A 22,467-nucleotide genomic window follows, 5' to 3' on the forward strand; every position below is an offset into this window, starting at 1 on the left:
TTTTTTTTTTTTTTTTTTTTTTTTTTTTTTTTTTTTTTACCTCTGTTAAGTGGTTTGTTGTACCATCTATCTTTTTTAATGTCTGGGATGGTAATTCGTGCTGATGGATTCTCAACCAGAATTTTATGAAGCAAAGCTGAAAACAAAAGGAGTATTTCAAAAAGAGTTAAGCAAATGAAACAAACCTTAAGAGACACAAAAGCCAGGTGCATGGTACACACCTACCGCCTCAATACTTGAGAGGCACAAGCAGGATGCTTGAAGCCAGCTTAGGACACACATATTAATTTCTAAAAGAACTATTCAAGTCCCAACATGCCAACATCACAGGAGTGAAAACTGACTCAGCTTCTAGTCCCAGCACTCAGGAGGCTGCAGGGAGGATTGTCAGTCAGGCTCAGCCTGAGATTGAGACCACATGGCTAACACAGATCCTGTCTCCAAAACAAACTGACACCTGGCGGTGGAGACTGGAGGATTAGGCCATCCTCTACTATACAGCTGAGCTTGGGGATCAGCTGGGGTTAAATAAGACTGTGTCAAAATGAACAACAATAAAACACACAAATTAAACCACAGAAACACTAAATGAGAACAAAGATGTGTAAAACAACATCAGACTAGAAAAGACCTTTCTAAACAGGATAATGTAAGTAAAAAACATAAATGACAAGAATTTAGGCATGAAAAATTTAAAACATCTGCACATTAAAATAACTAGCAAAATTTAAATAAATGACAAATTCTAGGAAATACTGTGATAACATATACAATGGTCAAATAATTGTTTTTGAAAAAAAACCCAAAGAACTAAGAAAAACTAAATTTCATTGCCAAAGCTAGGCAAAACTGGAAAAGTTAGTAAATTACATATTCAGTATTAACATTGAATTTAAAATAAAATTTAAGAAACAGTATCAGTACAGTCTTACTGGTTAAAAATTCATTTTTGCCATGCATGGCAGTGTATTTAATCCCACTATTCAATAGGCAGAGGCAGAGCAATCTCTCTGAGCAGTAAAGTTAGCCTGGTCCACATAGTGAGTTCCAGGACAGGCAGGAATAGTGAAACCCAGCAGTTTTGCTTGTAGGAAAAGAAAAAAACTTTAAGCAAATAATTAAAGGATATACACAAGCATCAAGTAACATGGATGCTTATCATACCTATTTTCTAAAAGTAAAATCAAGAAAAAAAAAACCCTAAATCTCTAAACTGGATGAGTAAAACATACCCACATAATGAATAGCAGCCTTTAAAAATAAAATCCCGACTCATAATTATAGATGTAGGAAAATGCTAAGCATCAAAACTAAAATGAATTATGAAACATATGACTTAATTTTTGCAAACACATACTTATAAAATATACTATACATTTGATATGTATTATATATTTTTCCATAAAAGCGTTAGCACATTTTTCAGAATACTTTTAAAAGGCTATTTCCAAATGCTACAATTACAGTTCCTTCCTTCCTTCCTTTTTCTCTCCTTCCCTCCTTCCCTCTCTCTCTCCCTCACTCTTTTTCTTTTATTGAGATGAGGTTTCACTATGTAGTCCTGACTGGCTTAGAACTCCCTAGGTAGACTAGGAAGGCTTACAGAGATCCACCTGCCTGTTTCCTGAGTACTAGCATTAAAGATGGCTGCCACTATATCCAAACATATTTTTCCTTAATTCTGACTTACATTTTCTAAGTTAGCTAAAAGGAGAAGAAAAGAAAAGAAAAGAAAAGAAAAGAAAAGAAAAGGGAAGAAAAGAAGAAAAGGGAAGAAAGGAAAAGAGAGAAAGAAAGAAAGAAGAAAGAAAGAAAGAAAGGAAGGAAGGAAGGAAGGAAGGAAGGAAGGAAGGAAGGAAGGAAAGTAGTAGAAGAGGAGAAGGTGGAGGAGGAGGAAGAGGAGAAGAAACGGAGGACAGAGGAAGAAGGAAGGAAAAAGAAAAGGAAGGAAGCAAGGAAGAAAAAAAAAAAAAAGAAAAATCAACTAGCATGACACTCTATTACCCATAAAATCAATACTTTCATCTAACAACCCAGTTACCCAGAGGAGCAGAATCAATTTTTTTCCAAGGATTGAGATACGTTTTTTTCTCTTTCCAATCAGAATATTCCTGACAGCTGTCACTGGGCTGGTCCCACGGCAATTCTAAAAATAGAACAAGTTGCAGTTTTCTGAATGTTCACAAAATTATGTAATAAAGATTTCAAGAAAAAAATAAGCACACAAAATAAAAATGAACAATACATTAAAAAAAAAAAAAAAGGCTTCCTCCACAGTAATTCAATATGGTTTTCACACTATGTTTCACAGAAACTACTCTTTCAAAGGTATCACATGAGTGCTAGAGATAGAGCTTTGTGGCAGAATGCTTGCCTGGCAGGTGGTAGGCCCTGTGTTCAATCTCCAGCAACCCCAAAGTAAGTGTTGAGATTTTCATTTAATAGCTATATTTCATATAAATAAATCTCTGGGTTACAAGTTTCAAGGTAGTTAGAAATAATATGCAAATTATAGGGTTAAACGCTTGCTTCCCCTCTAAAATTTATACTGAAATCCTAACCCCCAAGATGATGAATGTAAGAGCTTATTTGGAGGTTCTAGTACAGGACTGTAGCTACTCATATACACTTGAAGGATGACCATTCAGGGAAAGTCGTCCTCTTCAACCCAGCCTACAACTTCAGGGGAGGAATTGGGGGGGGGGGGGGGACACACCAGCTCTGCCAGCCAGATCAGCCAACTCAGCCCCTGCCATCAGCCAAGGGAAAGATGTTGCAGCTGGGTGACTCATTCTCACATTCCCAATGTGATGATTCTGCATGTGGGGCCTCTGTGGGGTGACTGGGTCATGAGTATGAAAGCCCTCAAAAGTGGGATCTGGGTCCTTATGGACGCAAACTCTTTAGTGTGCCTCTCCTCTCAGTAAGATGGATCAACTGCAAGGCAGGAAGAGGTCAGAAAATGACCATGCTTGACCTTCAACACCCAGACTTCAAGCCTTCATAATTTGTATGAAATAAATCTGCTGGTTATAATGCATTCACTGAAAGGTACTTAGTAACTGCAGCCTAAAGCAATTAGTTAAACACTAACACAAATTTATTACAGATCTGCAGAGATGGCTCTGCCACTAAAGGCTCCACTTACAACCTTTCTATTACAGAATCAGGTTTCCTTGGGTTATTTCATTATTGTCTTGCTGTAAAAAATCTGACTTTTCAGAGAAAAGAAGTTTTGTCATGATTAAACAGCCTTACCTCCAGCCAACATTGCAATAAGTACTATTCCACAGGACCAAATATCAACTGGTTCTGCATGAAATTCTTTTCTCTTTAGCAGCTCTGGAGCAACGTAAGGTAAAGTCCCACACATCTTGTTTAGTAAACGTTCACGATTATTGTGCCGAAACACTGTTGCCAAGCCAAAGTCAGAGATTTTGAGGTTATCTAAGCCAAAAGGAGAAAAATGCAACAACATTGCATTAAAGATCTACAAATTCATACATGTATATGAATTACTGAAAATAATACTGGTTTTGCTAAAGGCTTATAGAAATTTTTCTACCTGAAAATAGCAAAAGAAATCTATGTATGTGTAAAAGAAGAAAAAGTAAAAAGCACCATCATTTATACTAAGCAAAGACCTCAATTCTTATTAACTAAAGAGAAATAAGAACACAAAAACCATTTTCTACCAGTTTAAATAAAGATGCTGTGGCTGCCCTCCTGGAAAACAAACCTAGGAGACTAAGCTTTGCTGATGACTAAGCATAGCTTCCTCAACGACAAAAGACCTCAGTTGGCGAAAAGAAAATGTATAAAGATATATCAAACTCAACTGAAAACTGAGAAGCCTCAAGAACTTGTCCAAGTAGCAAATGTGAGAAAAGCAGAAACTCCAGGACAAACTTGTACTCTGTCCTCCCATCTTTATCACATACAAACTGCACAAAGAACTTCCATTTCAATATACTACATGAATGTCTACTGCATGCAAGTAACAAGCATTGTATTGGCTAATGCAAGTGATAAAGTCAGTGAAAAAGACTGATAATAATCCCTGGTTATACTGGCCATAAAAATACAGATTATAGAATGTTGTAGCAAAGGGTTCTGACTAAGAAGTTAGGAAAATCCCTACTATGAGAGATTATCAATAAACACAAACTTTTTGAAAGCAGTTTAGCCGAAGTATCAAAATTTGAAATATTCACTCTTTGAACTAACGATTCTCACTTCTAAGATCATATCCACCCACAAGCAGAAATCCCACAAACTGATAAATGTAAGGATTTTTGTAATACCAGTTATAAATTTCCATCAATAAATGACAAGATCTTATACACACATACAATGAATATGGAAATGATTAACAAAAACAAGGTACATGTACTTACACAGAATCAGATATGTCAAAAAAGGGCTAGTGGCATTAACAAATCTCAAATATATATTTTTGTACTGGGTAATTATTATTCTAACTTAAAAACAAATGTCATCACATAGGAGAACCTTTAAAAATCAATTATGTTCACACCACATAACACATACACCAATATATTTGCTTACCTATATTTAACTTTGAAAGATATGCTGCTATTACATTCCCTCCCCCGTCCCCCAAAATGGGGTTTCTCTGTATATCTGTGGCTGTCCTGGACTGTGTAGACCAGGCTGGCCTCAAACTCACAGTAATCCCTTTGCCTCTGTCTCTCTCAGTGCTGGGATTAAAGATGTGCACTACCACACCTGGCTGCAATTACATCTTTTTAACAACTATATGAAATAAAAACTGGACCAACAACTGAGATTACAACTTCAAAAGAGCAGTCACTTTGAAGACTAATGGTTTAGCACAGTTTGGCCTCTTTTGGGTTTGGTTGTTTCATAGCATCTGCACCATAATATTATTAAGTTAGAAAACTACAGATAATGAATCCAAAATTTAGGAATATATATGTCTGTGAAGAACAGAAGGAAAAATTTTAGATACTGGTGACATTTTATTTCTTTAGCTTATTAGCAAATACTAAATAGAAACAAAATAAATAAGAATAACAGTATAAACAAGACGTGCTTGTTAGACACTCATCAGAATATTTGTATGACATTTTTAATTCAAACTATATTTAAGCCAGGTAGTGGTGGTGGCAGCTCATGACTTTAATCCTAGCACTTGGGAGGCAGAGGCAGATGGATCTATTCAAGTTCAAGGCCAGCCTGGTCTACATAGTGAGTTCCAGGTCAGCTAGTGCTACACAAAGAAACCCTGTCTCAAAACAACTAGATAAACAAACAACAAAAAACAAACTATTAGATAGATAGATAGATAGATAGATAGATAGATAGATAGATAGATAGACAGACAGACAGATAGAAGAAATCCATATAAAAAAAATAAAATAAAAATAGCTTGGTGGTTCTTAATCCAAGCACTTGGAAGGCAGAGGCAAGCAGATCTCTGAGTTCACAGCAGCCTGGTCTATAGAGCAAATTCCAGGACAGCCAAGTATACAAAGAGAAACTCTGTCTCAGAAAAAAACAAACAAACTACATATACCTGTACATATACTCTCTTGCCTTTTCAGTGCTGCCTACCATTCAGTTTTGCTTCTACTTGTGCTACTGTTATATGTTTCTATACCTAAATCATAATTTGGGTTTTGGACTTCATAAAAACAGATGCCTCAAACTCAGAGATACACCTGCCTCTGCTTCCCAAGTGCTGGGACTAAAAGCATGGGCCACCACCCCCTAGCTAACTCAGAGCATTTTTAGATGTGATTGTTGATTTTATTATATTTTTTTATTCACTTTACATCCTTACAGTAGCCCCATCCCTTCTATCCTTGTGCCTCCCCTTCCCCCTTTTTCTCAGAAAAGGGAAGTTCCCTTTCCCATCCACCAGAGCTCACCAAGTTCCATCAGGACTGAGCATGTCCTCTTCCCCTTAGCCCTGGCAAGGCAGTACCACCAGGGCAAGTGAGTCTGTGTCCAATGCACTCTCCATTTCCCTTGCTAAAGGACCCACATGAAGCCTAAGGGAGCCTAGGTCCAGTTCATGCATGGTCCCTGGTTGATGCTTCCAACCCAGCAAGCCTTTCTAGGCCCTTGTTAAATGGCTCAGTTGGTCTCCTTGTGGAGCTCCTGTCACCTCTGGGTCCTTTTCTCTTTCCTCCCACTTTTCCATAAGACTACCTTACACATCGTCCAACGTTTACATGTGAGTCTCAGAACTGTTGATTTCTTTAAAGTCAGGGGGGAAGACAGGTGTTTACTATACTTTATTACAACATGTGATAAAAATCTTGTGTGCTAACTTTTTATGTATTTTCTAAGTTAGTATATAAAGCAATGGGTTTTATTATGATATATATAAATGAACACACGTCAACATAATAAAAAATCTATATATGATAAATCTATAGCCAACATCATCCTGAATGGAAAAACACTTGGAAGCAATCTCACTGAAGTCAGAAGTAGGAATGCTCACTATCCCTGCTCCTTTTTACCACTATGCTCGAAACACCAAGTAGAACAGGCAAAAGAAGGAAATTAAAAAGGTACACTAAAAAGTAATTATCCTCATTTGCAGATGGCCAGAAAACCTCTAGAAATGATAAACAAATTCATCAGTGTAGGAGAGCAAAGAATCAACATGAGCAAATGAGTAACTTTCTACATAACAACAAATACAGAGAGAAAGAGAACATGAGCATATCCCCATTTACAATAGCCCCAAGGAAAATAAAACATATAAGAATAAACCTAACTAAGTGTGATGGCTATTCTTGGTTGTCAACTCTTGACTACATTTAGAAGTAACTAAAACCCAAGCAAGCAAGGTACACATGAAAGGGATTTTTCTTGATTGGATTATTTGAGGTGAGAGACACCTTAAATATGGGCTACACCTTCTGGTGGCAGTCCACATAAAAGAACAATGAAGAAAGATTTGTTTTCTGTCTGTTTTTCCTCACTCTCACTAGCAAGTTTCACCTCTCCTAACTCATTCTTTGGCTGGTGTTAGAACCTGCTTCTTCAGGATTCCAACACGAACTGAAAACTGGCAGGTCTCTGGGACCTCCATGGGACTCTAGCACCAAACTGGGACTGCAAAAACATCAAGTCTCATGGACTGAACAACTATTAGATCCTAGACTATAAGTCACGTTAATAAACCTCTTACTAATACACAGATGTATATTAGTTCATTCTATCTTTTCTTTCTTAGAGAACTCTAATATACCAAGGAAGTCACCTCTATAATACACTTTAAACCTCTGAAGAGATAGAGAAGACTCTAGAAAATAGAAAGACAGCCCATGTTTATGGATTGGTAGACTATTATGAAAATGAGCATTCTACCAAAAGCTATTTACAGATTCAACACAATTACAATATAAACTCCCGTCTCATTCTTCATAGAAAAAGAAAACAGTATCCTAAAACTCATATGGAATTGTAAAAGACACTGGACGGTCGAAACTATCCTGAGCAAAAAGAATAATACTGGAGGGATTATAACTACAGAACTCAAGATACATTACATAGCCATAGTAATAAAAAAACAATATGGTACTGACTGACACAAAAACAGGCATGTGATCAATATAACAAAGTCCAAGACCTAAACATAAGCACACGTAACTTCAGCCATTTACTATTTGACAAGATGCCAAAAACATACACTGGAGGAAAGAAAGCATCCCCAACAAATGGTGCCTGAACAACTGGATGTTCCCATGCAGAAGAATGGAAAATTACTCTAAATGGATCAAAGACCTAAATGTGAAACCTGAAACACCGAAACTGCTAGAAGAAAACATAGGCAGTACCTACCCTCCGTGACATAGATGTTGGAAAGGACTTTCTGAATAGGTCATTTGCCCAAGAATTAAGGCCAATGATTGACAAGTGGGACCTCATAAAAGTGAAAAGGTTCTGCAGAACTAGAGAAACAGGTGAAGACAAAGCCCATACACAAAATGGAAGGGAGATAAATAAGAGAAGGGGAAAAGAGGGATTAAATAACAATAAGGATGTCTGAAAATGCATAACAAATCATTCTCAACAAAGGATTAATATCCAGAATATATAAAAACCTTAAAAAACAAAGACTGAGAAAAACAAATGACCCTTTAAAAAAAGGGGGGGGGGGGGGCTGAGACCTTAATAGAGTTCATTAAAACAACAACAACAACAACAACAAATGGGCCTGAGACCTTAATAGAGAGTTTGTCAAAACAAAACATAAAAACTAAGAAATGGCTCAAAAATGTTCACTGTCCCTAGAAATTAGGAAAATGCAAATGAAAACAACTCTGAATTTTCATCTTACCCCAGTCAAGTGGTAAAGAACAATTGACAACAAATGCTGCAGGGAATGTAAAGAAAAGAGAACCCTCATTCACTGTTGGCAAGATTGTAAACTGTTCAAAACACTCTGGAAATCACTGTAGAAAACTTTCAAAAAGCTACAAATAAATCTACTGTATGCATGACCCAGCTTTATTAACACTTGGCATATGCACAAAGAACTTACATTCTACTCCACATGTACCTGCTCAGCCATGTTCATTGATGTTCTCTTCACAAAAGCTAAGAAACAGAAACAACCTAAATGCCCTATAACCTAAAAAAACTGATGATGAAAATGTGGTAGAACTACACTATGAAATACTATTCAGCTGTAAAGAAGAATGAAATGATGAAATTTGCAGGTAAATGAATGAAACCAGAAAGATCATATTGAGTGAAACAACACAGACTCAGAAAGACAAAGTGCATGTTTCCTATCATTTGGGGCCCTAGATCCAATCTTCAGAGGTAAGGACATATCTTTGGAGTAACTACAGAACCCAGGGCAGTAAAAAAGGACCATTGTCAGGTTGGGGAAAGGGGTGAAGCAACAGAGAGGAGAAGAAAAGGGTGCAAGTGATCTGATGAGAAAAATGGAAAAACGGATGAGGGCTCTAATTGTGGGAGAGGATAAGTGCAGAAGGAGGGAAGAGGGTTTAATAACAGGACTTCTGAAAATGTCAAAATCATACTATTAATTATCTACCTAAAAATAACTAAAATACACATAAGTCAATGTGTAAATATAACATAGTTGAAATGAAATCTTCCCACCTGGAATAATAGTTCTCCTTCTGGGAGCCAAAAACCATCTAACAAAAACTCCCAACAGCAGACATGAGAACCTCTCTTTTGAGTTCTGTTAGTCAAGGTTGTCCAAGAGACTCCCAAAACATTACAGGACACTGCTACTGACCATGGTTGCAAAGGTAGAGGGTAAAGTTCTTGTTGCTAAACACACTGGACACAGAGCCCAGAGGCTCCTGAGCTGGAACTGACCTGAAAGCCTCCTCCCTGTGGACTAGCTTTCTTGGTACCAGAAGGCACCATGCAAGCTTCCAAAGGAGGAAAGCAACTGACAGTCTTACCCAGCTATGATGCCTATGAACTACAGCCACCACCAGCATGGCACAATAACCCTAAGAGTATGGTAGTGGCACACATACCTTGACTCTCAAATTGGATGTAGAGAGAAATCTTGCCTAGTATTAGAAATCGAGCCAACTACAGAGGGCTACTGAAACCACAGATCTTGGAGAATTTAGAACTGCCACTTTCCTAAACCAGTATAACCCCTAACTACATTTTAAATATTTGTTCTTATACACAAAGATAAGTGTGTCCTCACCCCTCATTAGGGAAATGTTGGTATCCAACAGACTGAGGCCATTACAGACTACCAAAATGCAGAGTTGTAGAGCCCAGTCCCCGTGGATACATCTACAAGTCCTGGAACTGAGGCTCAGGGATCACTGCAGAAGAGCCGGCAGAAAGGAAGTTTGCTGTAAGACTCTCTTGAGGAATGTCAGAAGCTACATGAATCTTGAAGATCCTAAAACTATGAAGTCTCACCAACATGACAGCCTAAACATGAGCTAACAATCCCAATAACTAACATGCCAGAGCCCTGGAGGTCTCAACCGTACACAAAGAATTTCCGGGATAGAGCATATCAACTGTTTATTAAGTACCAAATGGCCAGCCCTAAAAATATGCATACAAGCAAGTCCAGGACAGCCAAGGGTACGTAGAGAAGCCTTGTCTCTCTAAACAAAAAATAGACAAGCAAACAAAACAACAATAAACAAATCAAAAAAACAAACTAGCAATAAACCTAAGCAAGAAAGTTAAACAAAAAACAAAACACTACAATGAATGCCTTAAGACACTGAAAAGAAACTGAAACTTTAAGCAATTTATAGATCCACAGTCACTATCAAAATTCCAATGACATTCTTCACAGAACTAGCAAATTACAATGCTAGTCCAGGAGCAAAACTAGAAATGTCATTAACACCTGATCTCAAATTACACTAAAGACCTACAAGTACATCATGACAAAGGCAGAAAAACATCACGACAAAACAGAAAACATAACCAAGGAGCCAGAAATAAACACACAGCTACCATCACCTGAGAAAGAATTTTTCCCTTCATTTTTTTGTTTATTTGTTTGTTTGTTTGAAACAGGGTCTCTCTACGTTGTCCTGACTGTCCTAGAAACTAGAAACTCACTATGTAGACCAGGCTGGCCTTGAACTCAGAGATCCACCTCTTTCTGCCTCCCAGGTGCTGGGATTAGAGGTATACATCATTTTTATTTTATGTGTATGGGTGTTTTGCCTGTATACCATGGAGGCCAAAAGGGCTTTGATCCTCTGGGAAGTAGAGTTACAGATGGTTGTGAACACCTTGAGTGCTGGTAATTGGAACCCAGGGATCTTGGGGAAAGCAGCCAGTGTTCTTAACCTCTGATCCATCTCTCCTGCCTCTAACCCCTAATTTAACAAAGGGTCAAAACATACATTGGAAAAGGTCTGCATCATGAACACTATGGTGCTGGAAAAGTCCGATATGAAAGGATGACATTATGGAGATAACCTAGAACCCATGCACAGATGTAGCCCTTGGCAGTCTCCAAGTGGGTTCCCTAGTAATGAGAACAGGGACTGTCTCTGACATGAACTCAGTGGCTGGTTCTTTGATCACCTCCCTGAGTGGAGAGTAGCCTTACCAGGCCACAGAAGAGGACAATGCAGGCAGTCCTGATGAGACCTGATAGGCTAGGGTCAGAGAGAAGGGGAAAAGGATCTTCCCTATCAGTGGACTTGGGGAGGGGCATAGGAGATGAGGAAGAGAGGGTAGGATTAGGAGGGGCGAGGGAGGGGGCTATAGCTGGGATACAAAGTGAATAAACTGTAATTAATAAAAAATAAATTAATTTTAAAAAAAGGATGGAATTAAATCCATTTCTCATCCTTTGCACAAAATCATATGCAAATAGATCAAGGCCCTTAAGATGAGATCTTAAATTCTGAATAACTGCTGGAGAAAAACAAGCACCCACAAGACGTGGATAAGCACAGGCAAGGGCAGTGTAGGACATAGCCAACAGGGTAACACAAAATCTTTTCCAATTATATATCTGACATGAGCTTGAGATCTATGTTTGCAGAACTCCAAACTTTAAACAAAACACAAAGCATCTAATCAACAAGTAGTGGATGAATTTAACAGATAGTTGCCTAACAAAACACACAAAAACTTTTTTTAAAAGGCCAATGAATACTGGAAAAAAATGCTCAACATCTTCAGCCATGAGGGAGTTCCAGGAGTTCAGAAATGTGAAAGCCTTGTTTGGGTCTATATGACTAACCTAAAATATAACATTAACAAAATGGTAATCTTACCCCTTTCATCCAAGAGAAGGTTTTCTGGTTTAATATCTCTGTGAGTTATTCCAATTCCATGCAGATAAACCTAGGTGGAAGGTTAAACAGTGGAATTTAGCAGTTTACCTCATTTATGCTAATTTTAAGCAAAGTGAAAGAGGGTAGGGTACCTACCACCCCTGCCATGAGTTGATGGAAAAACCTCTGAGCATCTTGTTCCGGCATGCCTATGTCTGGCTCTGTAAGAAATAATTATTGATAGTATACTGAAAGACTGTAGTCAGGCATCAACCATATAGGATCTTAAATCTTTTCTCATTTATGCTTCTACTTAAGCAAACATAAACTTCTACTAACAAAAAAAGAGTCAGCTCCAAGAACAAATACATGAGTAAACATAACATCTTTGTACATGCTAAGTAGTAAAAACACCCTAACATCATATCAAAGTATTTTAATCTTACGTTAACCCCAATGGACTTGATTTCCTTCAAAGTTTCCCCTACATCTTTTAAACACAAAGTTCAGGGCCAGAAGACTAGGATTTGATTTTCAGCACTGATGGCTTACAACCATCTGTCAGCTGCAGGGGATCCAGTGCCCTCTTCAGGCCTTTTAGAGCACCAGCCATGCCTCCATGGGCACCAGGCATACACATGGTACACAGAATACAAAACAGCCATAAAGTAAATAATGTTCAACAGGTTCTGTTTTCCCCAGTGTTTTAGTATGTCTGACAACAGGGAAGTCTAGTAAATTTCATTACTTAACTGATTTAAGCCATAAAATTTTCACACTACAAAGTCAAGAATGCCTGACTTTTTATTCCAATTTTACTGTTGCATATCCAACTCTAAAATAAAATTAATTAAACAGCTATTTAACATTTAAAATACAGCTGAGATGGTTGGGTATGGCAGTGCATGCCTTTAATCCCAGCACCCAGGAGGCAGAGGCCTGCAGATCTCTGAGTTCAAGGTCAACCTGGTCTACAATGCGAGTTCCAGGACAGCCAAGACTACAGAGAAAACATGCCTCACCCCCCAAAAAAAGTTACCAGCTGAGAATGTGGCTTAGTAGTGGACCAGCTGAAGGGCCTGTGTAAAGACTCTGTGTTTAATTTCCAGCAAAACACACACAACTTAAAAACTTGTTCAGTAAAATAATTTATCGTAATCTTTTCCATACCTATTCTATCAAAAAGTTCTCCTCCACTACAGTACTCTAGGAACAGATACTGGATATTGCCTTCCCTCCTGTGGCCATAGAATTTTACTACGTTCTCATGATTTAACATCTTATTGATGCAGATCTCTTTCTTAATATTTTCTGGACAGTCTATGGCCCGCTTCATGTCTACAATTTTCACTGCAACAGCTTCTTCAGTTATTCTATTCACAGCAAGCTGAACCCTTAAAGAGAAAAGAGAGAAAGTTACAACATTTTCACCTCAGAATTCTATTTCTCCTAAAACTTCAAAAGATTATTGACACATGCCTGCAATTCCAGCATTCTAAAGACAAAGAAAAAGGGTCCAAGTTCAAGGTCAGCCTGGGCAACAAAGAAACTCTAAAAAAAAAAAAAAAAAAAAATTAGCAAGCGATGGTGACACTTGTCTTTTAGCAGAGCTCTTGGAGTTTGAGGCCAGCCGGGTACATAATGAGACAGGGTACATAATGAGACACAGTCTCTAAAATAAATACATAATTTTAAACAGTTTCCATTTTTCCCAATTGGAGGGTTGGAGGGGGCAGCCTGGAGAAATGGCTGAGCAGTTAAGTGAACTTGCTTCAGACAGTACAATTCCCAGCACCCACAGGGTAGCTCATAACCATCTGTAATTCCAGTTCCCGGGGATCGCACACCTCCCTCTGGCCCTCATCAGAAAGATACACACATGAACATGTAGGCGAACACTCATACATGTAAAATTTCATAAGAGGCAAAACAAAAGACTACTTTCTTCATCAAGGAAAATGAAATGGGTTTCTGCCGTGTTATGGAAAGCAATGAAACGAAATATGAAGCACTACAGTTAATCTCCAAGAAGGTCATTACCTTGTGCATGCAAGTTATCTAATAAGTGACTAATAAATTTCTAAAAGATAATAGCAATTCTAGATTACATCACACACATACATGGTGCAGTCACACAACAACATTACTGTACATCTATTAACCTCATGCATATGTGCCTTCAGTAATATGTTAGCACCTCTGAAGTAAGTGCCATTAATTCTATCCTCAAATGAGGAAACAGGCACATAAAACTTGCTCAAGAACACAAACCAAAACCAGGACCTGCTACTGTGTGAGGATCTGAAATTAGGCGGGATGCCTCCAGGGTCTTTTTTGGGGGGAGGGGGGGGTCTTTTTTTTATGTCATTTAAATCTTAAAGACACAATGGTTTGTTAACAAGTAACTCTCTTATAAAAGAACATTTTATAAAAAAAGAAAAAAGAAAAAAAAAAAAAAAAAAAAAAAAAAACCCTGGGTCAACTAACACAGGCTTGAAATATCTAGCCGGGGGGCTATAGTGTCCTAGAGTTCAAGGCTAACCTATGCAATTTAACAAGATTTTTATCTGAACAAAAACAAAACAAAGGAGAAATCTATTGTTCTTTTTCCAGGCCCAGCATGTGTGAAAGGAGGATCCGGTGTAGATATGTAACCTCACCTGCTAAGAGCCTTGACTTCAAACGCAAATATCCATAGTCTTTGCCTCTTAAAATAAAGGATTTAAGCGTGTACTCAAACAACAGGTGGAAAACTGAAGCAAGCAAACGGGCCAGGTAAAATTTAAACCAGGGAGGCCATCAAGTTGAATAAGCAGATAAAGCTGCCTGCTACCAGGCCTGACGACCTGAGTTCAGTCCTCCGACCCCTCAAGAGATCAAGTTCCGGCAAGATGTCCTCTGACCTCCACACGGGTGCGCACCGCACAGTGGCAGAACACAAACACACACACACACAAATGTAATAATAAAAAAAGTTAATGAGGGCTCAAACTTACTCTCCATAGGCACCTTCTCCCAGAGTTTGCACCAAGTCCCAGTCTTCCACAAAAGGCACGGCCATGACTCCAAGCACTGCGGCTGTAAAATGCAGGATCCCAGAAAATGGGAGGAAGGAGTGTAAACGCTCATCACCGGTGATACCACGGAGCCAGGGCTCTTGCCATGATTCTGCATGAATCTGGATTCCCCTTAGAGCTTATCCAGATTTGCCCAAGTCACGATACTAAATTTAAGCATTCTGCCCTGTATATCACAAATCCTGTTTCCACGGTTTTCCTCGGCCTTTATGCAACACTGGGCACTTGCTGGGCTCCGAGGTTGGGAGACCAAAGCTTCCTCTCGGGGAATGGCCCGGAAAGGTAGGAGCTGCGGGCAGAGCGCGGGGCAGGCGGTAGCTACGGTAATTACTGCCAGATCAGCCCCTCCTCCCCCCGCTCACTTCCAATTCCCACCCTAACGGCACGTGTAACCAGCACCCGGAGGGAACGGGGCGGGGCCGAGCCGCCCGGACGAGCGGAAGGCACGGACCCCGGGCCGGAAAAGCGTGCGAACCCCGGAGAGCCACAACTCTGAGCCCTTTACGCTCGGGAGGCACGGGCCAGCGGCTGCAGCCGCGCTCCGGGCGGCCCTCCCAGCTCTCCCCTGGTCAGGACCACTCCCTCACCGTGCCCGTCCGCACTCAGCAGGACCTCCGAGGCCTCTGCTGGAGTCCTTCTCCACCTTTCGGGGCGCCCCTCTCGCCCAGCAGTCCTTTGCCAGCTACCACAGGAATCCAAATGCAGAGCTTTTCCCGCCAAAACTTGCTTGCGTCATGCTGTCGCAAACGCGCACACCTCTGCCGTAAAGCTGGCCGGCGCGCGTTGTTCTATCCCGGGCTCTGAAGATAAGCCGTTTCGACAGACCGACCGAGCAGGGGGCCCTCCTTCTAGTGCCTGAGCCTGCCCCTCCGCGCTCCTGCCGAGTCCGTGTAAGACACAGGCTGACGATATTTGGAATTGACGACCGCCTTGGTGCGAATTGACCCGAGTCCCTGGGTGAAATGGCAGCGGGCATGTGCCCCGCTGGACGCCTTACATTGTTCCAGAGAGGCGCCGAAGCCTCCATCCAGACCGGGCATCAGTTGGGCCCTGGACAAAAGCATTGGGGTCCTTGCCCCTCTGAGCCTACAAAGGCTGCACCGTTAACTAGGTAAACCGACCAGCTCGTGACCTCGGAGACCCTGCCAGGAAGAGCTTGTGAGATTTAAACTAAGCGCTACAAAGTGCTCCGTAAACGCTACATTGTGCCCCCCTTAGTATTCGAACTGAGAAGCCAGCAACTGCTGTTGGAATTAATTCTGTGAATTTAAAAAAAAAAAAAGAAGAAGGAAAGCAAGTGTGGTAGGGCATGCTTGTAGACCTAGAATTTGGAAAGCGTAAGCAGGAAAATCGCGAGTTCAAGGCAACCTGAGTTATACAGGCTTAGTCTTCTCAAATGAAAAACGAAATAGTTTTCTTTTTTAAATGACCACACTGCCACCCCTGCGAGACGGGGCAGTTTTGCCTACACAAGCTTCAAAACTAGTTCAACCTAACCTGTTTGTAGGAAGACCATTTGCTTAGCTTAGTTTTACTAGCTTTCTTATTCTTTGTTTTTGTTGTTTTCAAGATAGGGTTTCTCTGTAGCTCTGGCGGTCCTGGAACTCACTTTGTAGACCAGGTTGTCCCTGAACTCAGATAGGCAAGCCTCTGCCTCCTCAGTGCTGGGATTAAAGGCATGCACCTCCACGCCCGGTTCTGGCTTTAAAGGCCAGGTTCACAACCAAAAATTTAAGAAAAGCCAGGCACTGGTGGTGGATGCATTTAATCCCAGCACTTGGGAGGCAGAGACAGGAAAATCTCCAGAGTTTGAGGCCAGCCTGGTCTAGAGAGCAAATTCCAGGACAGCTAAGGCTACACAGAGAAACCGTTTCAAAAAACATACATACATTTCTATGTGAGCTTTTTAATTAAATGAGTATGGTGGCCAACCCTTCTAATACCACACTATGGAGATGAGACAGGAGAGAGCCAACCAGTTGCTCTCTTTCAAACAAACTGCAAGATGAAATCCCAGTCTAGGGAAGCTGAGGCAGGGGGAACTACTTCAGTTTGGTCAGCCTAAGCCAAAATATGACCCTCTCTAAAAAAAGAGGTGGGCAGGTAAGCACAATAAATGGCATAATAGCAGAGTACTTGCCAAGCATGCAGAAGGCCCATACGAAAGTGAGAAATGCCAATTCTAAGGGCCTGGGTACAAAATAATAAGGAAAAACTATGCTGGCTACACGAATGCTTTGCCAGTGAACATCTCCAACTCCAAAAATTCTGTCAAAATTGAAGGTTGAAACACCTGCAAATGTCTATAAAGTTAAAAACCATGACATCAGTTGAGGATTCATGTGATGAAAACAGTTTTCATATTACTTCCCATTTCTTCGTAATTTCCTGTCTTTAAATCAATGAATACAAATACCTAGGAGATTCTTCTATTCCTGAATGGAATCAATGTCTTATCACTTGAAAAAGAATACAGATTCAGGCACAGTATCTGTGCTCTGACTGGGGGGAGGTATGTGTGTGTGTGTATGTATGATCTTCTACTGTGCATATATGTATGTATGTCCTTATATGACCCATTAGGCAGGTGAATACAGGAGGATCATTAGTTCAGGATCACGATGGCTATACTAGAAGTTCGAGGACAACCTAGGCTGATTAAAAGAAAATTGGCACAGAAGAGTAACTAAACAAATGGGGGAGGGGGGCCCTCATGATAAAACTTACTAAAAATATCTACAAAGGAATAGCGTTAAGAAGAGAGATGGCATAACACTGGCCTACAATCACAGCACTTTGGAAGGAGATGCAGGAGAATAACGAATTCAAAGCCACCTTTAGCTGTACATTAAGTTTGCAGCCAACCTGGGCCATACAAGACTGTCTTTAAGGGGAGTGGGTACCTAACAGATAGCTTCTATTCCTTTCTGAGTATGAGAAAACTTTGGTTAAGTGAAAGCCTACTGAATATAAAAGGTAACAAGCACAAAATAAAGATTAATCCCAAAGACACCAGTGACAGTGCAGAAAAGTGCCTTGACTTGTATCGTGAGAAGCCCAGAAGACTCAAGTTGAAATGATGACAGCAGGCAACTCTGAACATGGAGTTCAAGTGGGGCAATCACAAGACTGCCTATGAAGCAGAGATGTCTGAACACCCTTCCTGTTGTATAACCAAGGAAGAGCTCTTCCCCAAAGCTGGTAATGTTTTCAGTCTAAATAAATGGTAGCTGAACTGTAGAGCAGACACACTAAAAGGTGTTGCTATCCGCCTAAAAACAGCAATTAAGTGTATGTACTGAGAGTTGAACCCACACACTTTCTTCTAATTTACTCCAGAAAGGTGAAAGCTTGACCAATATCCTTGAATATGAGAACATATAAACCTTGAATCTTATGTACAAAAGGAAACCTAACACCAATATATTATATATGGAAGAAAAAGGAAATCTAACACTAGTATCTCTCAGTGTGCCATGCCAGCCCCATCAGATCACAGTATACTGAAAAACAAAACCTCACTATCCATAACCCTTTCTACTACCCAGTCTTTAAAAAATAAAAAAGCAGTCATCAAGAATTCGGAAAAGTCTTTAATTGGAAAGGGAGCAAAAGAATGGGAAGTCAAACAACAAAAGAGCTCTTAAGACTTCAGAAACATGAAAGCGGAAAAGAATGTTTGAAAATATAGTTGAAGTTCAAGATGTAGCTCACTTGAGAGTGGTAGCTAGCATGCAGAGGGCTCCTGGGTTTAAATACACACACGCACATGGAGGGGGTCAATGAATGAGTGAAAAGGAAGCTGAGGAAATCTCCCCAGAGATGGAAGATAGAAGATCAACTAAGAAATTTTTGGAAAACTGACTCACAAAGCCCCACATTCACATAACTTTATCATGGGACTGGGGAGTTGATTCAACAGTTAAGACCAATGCCTGGAGCTGGAGAGTTGGCTCAGAGGTTAAGAGCACTGTCTGTTCTTCCCAGAGGTTCTGAGTTCAATTCCCAGCAACCATATGGTGACTATTAACCATCTATAACGAGATTTGGTGCCCTCTTCTGGTGTGTGGGTGTACACGCAGACAGAACATTGTATACATAATAAAAAAAAAGGCCAGGCGTGGTGGTGCACGCCTGTAATCCCAGCATTCCAGGAGGCAGAGGCAGTCGGATTGCTGTGAGTTCGAGGCCAGCCTGGTCTACAAAGCAAGTCCAGGCCAGTCAAGGGTACATAGAGAAACCCTGTCTCAAAAAAACAAAACAAAACAAAGACCAATGGCTGTTCTTCCAAACATGGCAGCTCACAACTGCCTGTAACTCCAGTTCCAGGGATCTGATATCTGGATTTCTCTGTGATTTCTTCTGGATACTGTGGTCACCAGGCATGCACATGACACACATACATATATGCAATTAAAAACACCCACCAAACACATACCAAAAAAATAAATATTTAAAGTGTCATGCTTTGTTGCCTAAAATTTAAGAGTTTTAATTAGCCTTCCTAAAAAGGCTAATTAAAACTCTTAATTAGAAAGGAATCTATATGACACAAGTGTTTTGTTTTGTTTAAAAAAACAAAAAACAGAGAAACATGACTATGCACACATGATCAGGCAGGAGGCAACAGTGGGAGGTTCAGCAGAGCTGGAAGTAGAATCTGGGAGGGGTTGGTGTACGGGTGCACATGTGTGTGATGAAGTTTTTTTAGATGGAATTTTTTTTTTTACACTAAGTGGACTATAACTGAAAATGTAATCAATTTAAAAAAGAAATCTGTGTAGAATAGAAAATATCAAGATCTCAGGAGTCACAACAATATAAAAAAGGGTTATCCCATTTCTACTATAGAGAAAGCTTACTAATAACTTATAATATTAATAATATACACAGTACATAAACTGGTTTAAATGAGAGGCCCTTAGGTATCTAAGTACACCTAAATATATGCACTGAGTACCGCTGTGACTATCTAAAAGTCATATGACTCCTTTTGCTTTCTTAAATAGAAACACTAATTTTTTTAAGATGGTTTATATATTAGTGATTATGTCCTATGTTGTAAAATACATGAAATGTCCTATTGTACAGGACAGAAAGCTGTTTATCCTGACACAAAGTATCTATGGGATCTCTGTGCTTTTAAGTCAAAAAGTTTTTAAAGTCTCTTTTGTGGCAGTCCAGACTGGCAATGATCCCAAAGCACCTACTAATAGCAATGCTTCCCACTTCCTATTTAGTAAGGGCTTCAAAACCAGGTAATCAAGCCTCAAGTGGTATATGAACACAGCATACTGAAACTAAGAAAAACAGAAGTTCACAGTGGGTAACCCAAGAGACTTAGTCATTCTAAAGAAAATGAGCAAAGAGCCTGTTTACTGTGTTTTAGGTTTAGTGAAGTACGGAATACCTAAATTTCATATGGGTATACACAATTAATTACGTCTGATTCCAGAAACATCTACTGATCGTCAGCCTCTATACATGACGCTGGAGGAGTGTCTTCTCTCAGATTGATATGTTTCAATGAGTCTTAAGAACTACTGGACTAGTCATATTTGGTTCATACTTCTGATTAAAAAATAAAAACCCTCACTTGTTTGAAAGAATGCTAGAAAGATCAGGAATACCTAGCAACTTTCTGTCCTTATAAAGCCGAAGAACTTTTAAAGAAATACACGTTGAGAACACAGACATAACAATAAGAAGCTGTCTTTTTTGCCCAGAAATAGCACTCCTCTGGTCCCGGAAACATTTATTCATTTGATAAAAATTTATTAAGCACCCATTATATGCAAAGCATTGTACCGGGGTGCTACAAAACAAAAAGTGTGACAAAGTCATTTATATTTGTAGAACCAGAGCTAGTCCTTGAGTTTGCTGATAGAAGAGAGAAAGAATGCTCCTATTTGGTTGGTTCATCTGGGGATCTAGAGCATGAATACGGTCTTTCATCTGTTCACTTCTGTGATCCTCATATCAGCCAATTTAAGTCAAAACAAATAAGGCACATTTAAAAAAAATCCTCCCCCCCTTTTAATTGACCAAAATAAAGCCATAACATTCCATTTGGTAACCTGCTCAGAATTATAAAAATCATTTCATTTGGCCCAGCCCATACTGTCCAGGGCAAAACTTCCAGACAATTCTAATCCCATCCGGCTCTGTTATTATAAACTGCATATAAAAAAAAAAGATCTTCAGCGTCCTCAATTTGACGCACTCAGTGCGAAGCATTTAGGCCACAATGTGACATTTATGTCCTTGACAAGCCTCGATTATCCAGGTCTTTTACCTGCAACATAAAGACATCAGTTTAGTATTTACCAAAAATTCAACTCTGGAGAGAGTTCCTAGTTCCACAGTAAGCAGAAAGGAGTAACAGTAGAGTGTTGCCCATTTCGAATGTGAATATATAAGCATGAGATAAAGCCTACAACCCTCAACCTATTTCTTTTGTTTTGTTTCCTCAAGACACGGTTTCTCTTCAGCCCTGGCTGTCCTGGACCTCGGTTTGTAGACCAGGCTGGCCTTGAACTCACAGAGATATGCCTGCCTCTGCCTCCCAAGTGTAGGGATTAAAGGCATGTGTCACCATGTCCTGCCCTCAAGCTATTTCAAACCCTACCTGGATCAGTCTTGCTGCAAAAAGTACAGTGGCCACACCTACAATACTACCATTCCAGAAGCTGAAGAAATAGGATCTGAGTTTAAATCCAACCTTGCATATACAATAATTTTATAGCCAGCCTGGATAGCATCTTGAAACATTATCCCAAAAACCATGAGGGGAAAAAAAAAAGTACTAGTCTGGCAACATGGCTCAGAGGGTAATCCTGATAAATTGATTTCGATATCCAGGACCCACACAATGAAAGAAGTGACCTCTCCGAGCTGTCCGCTGACCTTTTCTATGGCATACATATGTAGGCCTCCCCCCATATAAAATGTAATAAAAAAAAAATATTTCTTTTAAGTAAAAAAAGAAATATTTAAATATTTTTAATATTAAATATTCTTTAAAAAAAGTTGCTATAACAACTGCCAACTGGGATGTCTCCTAAGAATAAATCAAAATATAATTAGTAATATTTTGGGCTGGTCAAATGATTTAACAGATAAAGATGCCGTACAGGTTCATCAGACCTGAATTCAATCTCTGGAATCACTACAAAGCTAAAGAGAATCAACTCCACAAAGTTGTATAAATAAACACACACACACACTATCAATACTTCAAGTGAATAATAAACTACTTTGAGAGCAGGGACTGTTGAAAATGTCCCTTTTTGGAAAACTGCTCACTAGATCACACCTGCACGCACAAGAGCGGCTTTCTGAGATCCGCGGAATCTACTCACCTTGTATATCCTGACCAGCCAATGTTCTGTGGTATATGCTTCCTCCAGGACATCAAGCTCAAAGTCTTTATTACCAATCTCAGCATTTCGAACACGGTCAAAGCCTGGTGGACGCTCTAAAAATCAACAACAACAACAATGAAGGAAGGAAGGACAGAGAGAGGGAGGGAGGGAGGGAGGGAGGGAGGGAGGGAAGGAAGGAAGGAAGGAAGGAAGGAAGGAAGGAAGGAAGGAAGGAAGGAAGGAAGGAAGGAA

At 39.8% G+C, this 22,467-nt stretch overlaps 2 protein-coding genes across 5 annotated transcripts in view; both read right to left on the reverse strand.

Annotated features, from left to right (window-relative positions):
- The window catches only part of Chek1 (checkpoint kinase 1), a 48,183-nt gene extending 32,590 nt beyond the window's left edge, over window positions 1-15,593 (reverse strand). For 2 of the 3 annotated variants that reach the window (XR_008721810.1, XR_008721809.1), the window contains exons 1-7: window positions 14,771-15,229; window positions 12,945-13,168; window positions 11,931-11,995; window positions 11,775-11,844; window positions 3,259-3,447; window positions 2,042-2,146; window positions 41-136 (exon numbers count right to left, since the gene is read on the reverse strand). Coding sequence is in view for 1 of the 3 variants with exons in the window: in XM_055622252.1 (XP_055478227.1) it covers window positions 41-136; window positions 2,042-2,146; window positions 3,259-3,447; window positions 11,775-11,844; window positions 11,931-11,995; window positions 12,945-13,168; window positions 14,771-14,835 (814 nt within the window). In the remaining 2 variants the exon portion in view is untranslated. Of the gene's footprint in view, window positions 1-40; window positions 137-2,041; window positions 2,147-3,258; window positions 3,448-11,774; window positions 11,845-11,930; window positions 11,996-12,944; window positions 13,169-14,770; window positions 15,230-15,438 lie in introns of those variants that run through there. The other variant, XM_055622252.1, reaches the window with a different exon arrangement.
- Window positions 15,594-20,208: 4,615 nt separating this feature from the next.
- Window positions 20,209-22,467, reverse strand: part of Stt3a (STT3 oligosaccharyltransferase complex catalytic subunit A) — a 33,269-nt gene continuing 31,010 nt past the window's right edge. For both annotated transcript variants that reach the window (XM_055622147.1, XM_055622148.1), the window contains exons 17-18: window positions 22,213-22,328; window positions 20,209-21,146 (exon numbers count right to left, since the gene is read on the reverse strand). In XM_055622147.1, coding sequence (XP_055478122.1) covers window positions 21,108-21,146; window positions 22,213-22,328 — 155 coding nt within the window. In that variant the 3' untranslated portion in view covers window positions 20,209-21,107. The remainder of the gene's footprint in view (window positions 21,147-22,212; window positions 22,329-22,467) is intronic.

This window comes from Psammomys obesus, unplaced genomic scaffold, assembly GCF_907164565.1.
Source record: "Psammomys obesus unplaced genomic scaffold, mPsaObe1.curated_primary_1811, whole genome shotgun sequence".
Taxonomy (NCBI): domain Eukaryota; kingdom Metazoa; phylum Chordata; class Mammalia; order Rodentia; family Muridae; genus Psammomys; species Psammomys obesus.